General features: G+C 38.8%; 2 protein-coding genes across 3 annotated transcripts in view; one reads left to right on the top strand and one right to left on the bottom strand.

Annotated features, from left to right (window-relative positions):
* CD164 (CD164 molecule) overlaps positions 1-3,403 on the bottom strand; it is a 14,545-nt gene extending 11,142 nt beyond the window's left edge. The window contains exon 1 of the mRNA XM_031552226.1: positions 3,385-3,403. Within this exon, the coding sequence (XP_031408086.1) occupies positions 3,385-3,403 (19 nt within the window). The remainder of the gene's footprint in view (positions 1-3,384) is intronic.
* Positions 11-8,100, top strand: part of CCDC162P — a 31,103-nt gene continuing 23,013 nt past the window's right edge. Inside the window, exons 1-3 of one of the 2 annotated variants that reach the window (XM_031552511.1) lie at positions 11-4,728; positions 5,718-5,870; positions 6,190-6,291. In XM_031552511.1, the coding sequence (XP_031408371.1) occupies positions 4,711-4,728; positions 5,718-5,870; positions 6,190-6,291 (273 nt within the window). In that variant the 5' untranslated portion in view covers positions 11-4,710. Of the gene's footprint in view, positions 4,729-5,605; positions 5,871-6,189; positions 6,292-8,100 lie in introns of those variants that run through there. The other variant, XM_031552510.1, reaches the window with a different exon arrangement.

Raw genomic sequence — 8,100 nt, 5'->3', positions numbered from 1 at the left:
TTAGTTCAATATCATCGATATTCCAGAATAAGCAGCTTTTTCTGCAAATAAACTGAGTTCTCTTACAGCTGAATATGTTTTTCCCTCTTCAGACATGAATAAATGTCAAGCAGAATAGTTTACATAACTGTCTTGCCACTATTCTTTAGAGTTGTAATTCACACTTGTTGATTGAATCTTCTATTAAATCATCTATTTCTCTGTGTTGTCAGTGGCTGTATTTTCTATTGGGTATGATTGTGTCAGCATTTTCAGTAAAACTTTCACTCTTTAGGTGGTTTGAGCTTTCCAGAGGTCATAATTGCAGGGGATCGTGGTGGTAGAGCTTGGTAACGAAGACAATAAAGAGATCAACCACTTTCCCACATGAGCTTAATGCCAAGAAACAGAGCTGCTACTTGCCGTTTGGGAAATGTGTGAGCTGAGGCCAAGGGAGAGAGAAAGTTGATTGTCTGATGTAAGCAGGGAAGTGGCAAATGGCTGCGCGTGTGGTTATCTAGGCCCTGTGCTGTTAACACTACCATGGTAAATCATGCCATTATTGATAGTTCAGTAAAAGGCAAAATGTTGAGTGGAAGATGGCCAAAGTGCATTTCCAGTTCCTGGCCAGTTCCAGATTGACTCTAATCAGCATAGATGAACGTTTAGATGTGTGGTTCCGTAATGGGAAGTTTTCTTACAATGTCAACAATATGTGCTTCTAAAAAACTGCACTTTAGCTGAGTCTTTTAAAGGAGCAAATCAAGGGAACTAGGCATTTGTGTTTGAAAAGTCTTCAGGTAGTGCCTTCTCTGGTCCTCCTTGAAGAGTCTGACTTATTTTAGTGGATAGGACATGAAAAGATCACTACACGTTCTTCACTGTTACCAATCTGTCTGCATTCACACTGATGTCTGGTTATACTCTCAGTTATCTGCTCATGGTCAGTATTAGACACTGAGAAGTATTCACTATTTGAACTGAAATTCACTTCCTTTGGAAATATAATTCTTCAGCATTTAATATAAATAAACCTTTGAGGCTACTCTCAAACTGAGATTTCATAAGGAATGCAATGACCTTCTTTTAAGAGAAAAAGATGCGTGTGTGCAAAAATGATAGCGTCTCTTCTGTATACTTAAACAGAAGCAAGTTAGTCACATCATGGATGAATACAATGATGCAGTTCAGAGGGCTGCAAGGCTTTCAGTGGCAAGGGAGAACTTCCTGACAGGAAAGAAAAATCCAGTGAATGTAGTGACAAAGGAAGATCTGATGATTTATACCCAATGGTTAGTGTGCCACCTACACTCTGTGAAGGGCATTCAGCGTTTTCTCCAGGTAAGTTGAGCATTTTGAGCAGTAAAATGTAATTATACAACATTTGAACCTTAGTAAACTGAGCAAAATAAAACTCGATGCAAAATCTAAGGGTTTGATGGTACTAAGCCAGACTGCATACATTTGACTTTCAATTCTTTTAGCATATTGATTTTGCTGGAAAGGAAATATGTAAATTCAGCTTTGTCATCATTGTAAGTGAAATAATGAGTTCCCTGGCTGCAGAGTAGACAGTGCTGGGCTGTGTGGATTTAAGGAGATCCAGAATGAGAAGAAAACTTGATTTTTTTTTTTTCCATACATGTTACTGTGGTGATGTTTTGATAGAGCAGAATGTTATGAAAGGGTTGAGTCATCTTGGTGAATAGTCTGTAGATCTGAGGATTATTTGTTCAAGTATTACCCTTTGAAGACAAATATGAACACATCCTTATTTTATATAGTTGCTTTAATATTTTTATTACATGAGTACTACAAGTCATTGATAATGAATGATCTTGTAGATTTATATACAATAGATAACTGATTTGTTTTTTTTTTTTCTTTCTTGTGTTTAATTTTATTATTTATTTTGCAACTGAATAATTGCATGGCCTCTAGCTGACTGAGAATAACAACAAACATGTTTTTAACTCCAGGTTCTCCAGCATTTGCCTGTTTCTCACAAACTGAGTGTGGTTGATGAGAAATGTGATATGATCCAAGACAAATGGGACAAATTAAGGAGTGCCTTTGACAGAAATTCAGATGTTTTTAATACTGATGTGTTTTGCTGTTCAAAATTTTTAAGAAATGGTGAGAAATAATCAGCTTTCCTTTAGAAATCCTACGGATAATGCATTTGTTTATGTATACTCTTCAAGACAGGTCAACAGTGCAAATCTGGGAAACACTGAATGCTGTCTTTGGGTTGTATGCTAGAAAAATGCGGAGTGTGGCTTCTACAGTCAGCAAAAATCCTGGAAACCTGGTGTCCATATTCCAAGGGGTGCAGCCTTGAATCTGTGGCAGTCACTCCTCCGGCCTTGCTGTGCACTGAGCTGCAGAAACAGGCAGTTTAGAAGAATACTTGTGGGATCGGCTCAATGGAGAATTCAGGATGTTGTCCTGATTATGGCAAACCCTGAAACTCACCCTTTTAACTTTCTGCAAAAATATTATTCAAAATATTTCAGTGGGTGGCTGGTTTCTGGAGAAACTAAAACAAGAAGAGAAATGTTGTTTCAAGACACACAATGAAGTATCTCCAGAAAAATCTCCTTGTGGTCAGTTTCAAGTTCCTTTTCCTTTTGGAGGAAGGGAGGGAGTGATACTGCTTGTAGTTATCCACGCGAACAGTACTTAAGGCAGCATTCCTGTTGGAGAGTATTTGAATCCAATGGTTAATTCTGTGCTTTTACAGAGTGGGAATGATGTTGCAATGCAGGATCTCAGGGAATAGGCTCTGGGAAAATGCAGCCCTGACTTCTCTTCTGGGGATGAGGCACACCGTTTGCCTCCTTGAACTCACAAAGTAGGCTGACCAGGGTGGAGGAAGAAAAGAAAGGCTGTGACTTGCCCTCCCCCTTTCTTCCGTCCACTATAAACTTCTACTGCAGAATGTGGGCCTGTAGGTCTGCAAGGGCCTAGGAGTGGCAGTTGAGGGAGAACAACGTTGTAGGGGATGTGATGGAGCATAACAATAAGGAAAATGTACATTTAGCTGTGAAGGACAAGGGACCTTCATTCCTTAGTTAGTTGTCTTACTAAGGTCTAACTGGTCTTGCTGGTGCTGTCCTCTTTCACTCCTTAGCCCCAAAGTGATCCCAGGTATGGTTCTGCTCTGCCTCAGGAGTGCAGTGGTATCAGCACAGGGAAAGGAAAGCAGTGTTTCTTTCATGAGTGGGCTATGAGAGGGAGGGACAAGGAGAGGGCAGACCTCTAGTGTATACCGTTCTTCTGCACCATTAATTTTGCTGGGGAACAGACAGTTATTGTTATTTAAACAGCAACTCAGAAGTGACTTAGCTTATTTTGATCTTCAGTATCTACTTATCTAATATTTGAGGTACAGTATCATATTACCATCATAAGCTTCATTCATCTCCTATCTGGATCTGAACTTTGTAGATGAAACATCAGAATGATTAAACAAGACATGAAAAGCAAAGATGAAGTGAAGCAAAGATGGAACAGAAGAGCAGATGGCCCTTTATTGCTGAAACAATGAGATAATAAATTAGATTACCTGTAGTTCCACTAAACCCCAAGAGTTCTGATGAACTTTAGCAAACAGTAGCTTTCCTATTAGCATCTTTGTGTGTATAAGCAGTACTCATCAGTATTGGGTAAAGGAGAATGAATTGGCACTTTTTTTGGACTTTTCAAAAATATTTGGAAAAAACATAGCAGATACAATGCTACTGTTTGCTTTGGCTTGGTGTGAGATGGAAACCAAGGAGTTTGAACAGTGGTCACCTTTCTGAGGAGAAAGATGGTGGCACAGGGCAAATGGTAAGATTCTGCATTTAAAAAAAACAACAATCAATCAAACAAACAAAAAACAAAACTGCGTTAAACATTCTTTTCAAAGAGCTGAATAAAGCTCTTTGTGAAAAGATGACAAAACCTACAGGCACACAGTAGTTTTGGCTGTTCAAGAATGAAGGAATACTGATATTCTCCAAGGCCTGAACAAGGTTAAGTAGGAGAAAATATTTCAGTTTTTCTAAAAATGGGTGCTATGTTGCAGACAGACTCTTCAACACGTACCCTAAGCTACTCAACCATCCCTAGTACACCCTTGTTTCAGAAGTTTGTGATAGCAGCATCATGCCAGTATCAGGTACTGGAGGAGCGATAAACCTTAAATAGTAACGTACTTGAAGTTCTTATGGAGTGGTCTGGGAGGTGTGTGTGTGAGAGAAGAATGCTGTATACCCCTGAGTTATTACTCCTTGTTCAAGCAGCAGGATCTGTTAGTTGGAATCCTTTCAAGGCATGCTTTCTTCCAAGGGCTGTGGAGGTGCCCTGACCTGCAACAGCTGTTAGAATTTAAGGGTCTTGTGGAATGCCCTTTCCTAAAAGTAAAACAAAAATCCATATAAGTGTAGATTGTGTTTCATTCTCTCTCCTTCTGCTCATTTCTGCTTCTGGATGAAAAAATGAAATTACATCATTGTGTGGATGCAAAAAAGATGCACTGATAGTACTGCTTTCAGTCATGTTGCTTGAAATGTTGACATTCTCCAGCTGATTATAATTATTGCAGAATCTTGCCACAAGGATACTGGATTCATTCTGCCCTGTCACAGCACTGAAACCAAGGAGCTGAAAGCTCAGCTCCAGCTTCTTCTGGCTCACTTTGATATTGACTACAACCTTAAAGATCTCAAGGACCCAGCTGATGAGATGAAGCTCTTTTATTTGGTAACTGAAACATGTTTCTTGATATTTAAAAACAGAAAGAAAGAAATATCTTTAAAAGTATGGAAGAATGTTCCATTTATGATAAGTCAATGTTTTGTTATGGAAAAAAAGCTTGTGGGAACTTTGGATCTTGACAGAAAGTGGCAGAGAGGCCTGGATTACTCCCATTAGGCTGTAGCAAACACCAACAGTTTTGCAGAGTTTATACTTTGTGTTATTGCTTGAGTCTGTACCTTTGCTCTCCCAGCTCAAACTTGTGCCTTTTGCATGCTTAAGTTCTTAAGTTTTTCTGCCCATGTGTTGTGCATCCCAGCACTGCAGTTCTTCCACTAGAGGTCGGCTGCTGCACACCATCACACAGGCATGCAGTGAGCAGCTCCTCAGTTCAGTGATTAAAAGCAGGAAAATTCCATTTTTTATCCATTTCACCAACCACAAGGCAAAATCTCTAAGCCTCCGTGTTTTGTTCAGTGCCCAAAAAAGATGTATGGCTATGAGACGTAAAGAATATTGTTTTTAAATACTTGCCTTGTCTTACAAATTGTGGCCTGTAGTAGTGCTGGTGGTACAGGCTTGGTTACATAAACTGGTCTGTAAGTCTGCCATGAACACAGCATTTGAAATAACATAGAATATCTTCCTTGTAGGCCAGCAATGGCTTACTAATTTTTGAACAGGCTTTTCAAAGAACCTCCTCCTTTTGACCAATGCTATTCCTAACTCAGCTGATGACAGCAGATTTGCCTTTGACTGAAAGACAGTATGAGTTGTTGAAAATCTCATCTTCTTTTTAGGTGCTTCAGAGTTAACTGCAGGGAGTTTTATTATGTCTGATGGAAAGGGAAAAAACACAGGACCAAACTGTCCCCTTTGTCACTTTACTGCTTCAGTTATTTATTTCAGCTGATAATATGCAGTATTACTTTTTTATAGAATTTAATATCCTGCTTGTGAAGTTTATTACACTATCATCTCCTTTTGTGCTACAGGTTGTCCAAAAATTTAGGAGCATCTTCTGCAAACAGCAGACAATGAGAACATTTCCAGTTTATGACACAGAGATTTCTAGATTAGAGAACTGGGGCATGTCAGATCCAACCAGGGCTCTGAAGAAGAGAGCCAACTGGATTCCTTTTATAAAGGTAACTATGAGTAACTCTCCTTTCAGCTGTCATAATAAAAAGTCCTAATCAGTCTTCAAGATGTATCAGGATATATTTCAACAACTAAATTCTTTTAATGTCTCTTTTGACAAACAGTGATAATATTTGAACAATTCAGTTCTTAAGTACCTACAGTACTTCTGCATGTTAGTATAGTGAAGAAAGAGCTCCTCTACTGTTAAAAATAAAAAAGTAAAAGTGAATGTATTGCACTTCTCTTTCTAAATATTCCTTCTCAAAATGAAAAAAAACATGGAGCGATATTCATACATTTTGTGGTTACTTTTCTATCAAACAGATTAAGCCTAAAGTAGATCCCTGGCAGCAGAAGCTTTTGATAAAAATGAAACAATGGAAAAAAGTGGATAAGATGCTGAACGTTTATTCAAAATTTGTAGAGGTAATATAACTTGTTATTTCAAGATATCTTAAATTATTTATTCACTTCCAATGAAACTGAAACGTCTATCGGAAGGCTGCCTCAGGTTTATGTGTCATCTGTATATGCCTGAATTCTCTGAAGACCCATTACTAAGGTGCTTGCTATAGAGAGATTTCTTTCTTTTTTTCTTTCTTTCTCAGTTCAGTGATTTCCAAAGGCAACTTGAACACTTGCATAAATATTCAAAAGCTCTGAAGTTCACCCAAGTCAGGTTAAAACCAGCCCTGGAATTTATGTGTCAAAGGTGTTAAAGAAATTGCTCAGAATGTGTTTCGTTTTTTTTGTGAGCAAGGTTCAGGCCTTTTGTCAGGTCAAAAGACAAGGTGAGATGCTGCACTTGTGAGGCACAAGTCTAAAATTTGGTAGGGCACAGGACAAAATGCAGGGTGTTTTTTAAGAACACAAAATTGATCTGGTAATCATCTGGTGAGTTTGCTGGCCCTCATTTCCCTGGTGAGCCTGAAGCACCACAAACAGCAAAGACACCAAATAGTTCAGCTTCCAATTTTACATAGGAACTAGAAAAGAAAGCCCTCCTGAAGATATGAAGCAACCATGCCATTGCATGCCCTCCTCTCACAGCAGCCACGTTCCTGCCAATTGGAAAGTCCTTGGTGAGGTCGTCTTTTTCCCTGAGTACACAGGCAATGCCAGGTACACCAGAGCAGCCTAAGCCATGCTTCCAGTCCATGTGAGGCTATTCTAGCCCTGCAATGCCACCATGCTTCTTGGTTTCCTCTTGCTACCTTCTTCAGGGACAGCATGGGGATTGTGGGTGGCACAGGGTGGAAATGGGTGTCAAAAAAACCCACAACCAAAACAACATGAAAACAAACAGAAACAGGCAGAAGCAGGCAGATCTGGCTCAGTGGGGTTTTGCTACCTCTGTTTTGGAGCCATGGGCTGCATGTGGGGATGGTGTCTTCTCTGCTGCCTAGCTGCTCTGTGCTGGATATTCATTGCTTAAGATCTCATCACTGTCTTGCATCCTCTTCAGCTACTTGCTTTGTCCATACCTGAAGCTAACATCAGTGGAAATAAGCCAAATAACTACAGATAGTGCTCTGTATGTATTTAGTTTTTCTGGTTCTCATTCAGTATTTACTTTCAGGGTTCTCTCATTAAGCATCTAAGGGCAATCTATGCTTTTTACGTATGTAAATTTTGCAGCTGAAAAACTGAAATTGTCTTTAAAATATGCCAGCTAATCTAATGTTTTTCATTTTGATGATACTCTCTTAAGAAATGAAAAGATTAGATATTTACCTAGGTTGTTTTTTTTGTTTTTGTTTTTGTTTGTTTTTTTGTTTTTGTTTGTTTTTAGTTTAGGACTGCAATAATCTTTCTTTTGTGATCTCTGTTTTCATATCCTTTAACCATGCCAGATATTTCACAAAGAAACCATTCTTTTATATCTTGCCAAGCATACAATTTCTCTGGAAAACTTGGGCAAAAACCATCATCACCACTAAAAAAAAGTAATAAGAGCTTTGCAACTCACTGAGACAATGAAAAATTATTGTCCCTGCCTTTTCCATGTGTCTTGGCCTGAAAATGCTGTATTTTTAAGTTTGGTCAAGAAATATGTGTTTCTCTTTAAGGATGAGGAATAACAGCAAAGGAGAGAATTACCTAGAAGTCCCCCCCTCCATAAAACTCAGTTAGAAAAAAAGTGATCCTATATCCTTTATTATCTGGTGCCTTTTTACCATATGCTAGGACAGACAAGTCAGTCTATCTATATTTTTACTTTAGAGAGTGAGCAGC

The sequence above is a fragment of the Meleagris gallopavo genome, chromosome 2 (genome assembly GCF_000146605.3).
Source record: "Meleagris gallopavo isolate NT-WF06-2002-E0010 breed Aviagen turkey brand Nicholas breeding stock chromosome 2, Turkey_5.1, whole genome shotgun sequence".
Taxonomy (NCBI): domain Eukaryota; kingdom Metazoa; phylum Chordata; class Aves; order Galliformes; family Phasianidae; genus Meleagris; species Meleagris gallopavo.
The sequence above is the reverse complement of the archived record's forward strand: the minus strand, read 5'-3'. Positions and strand labels throughout refer to the sequence as shown.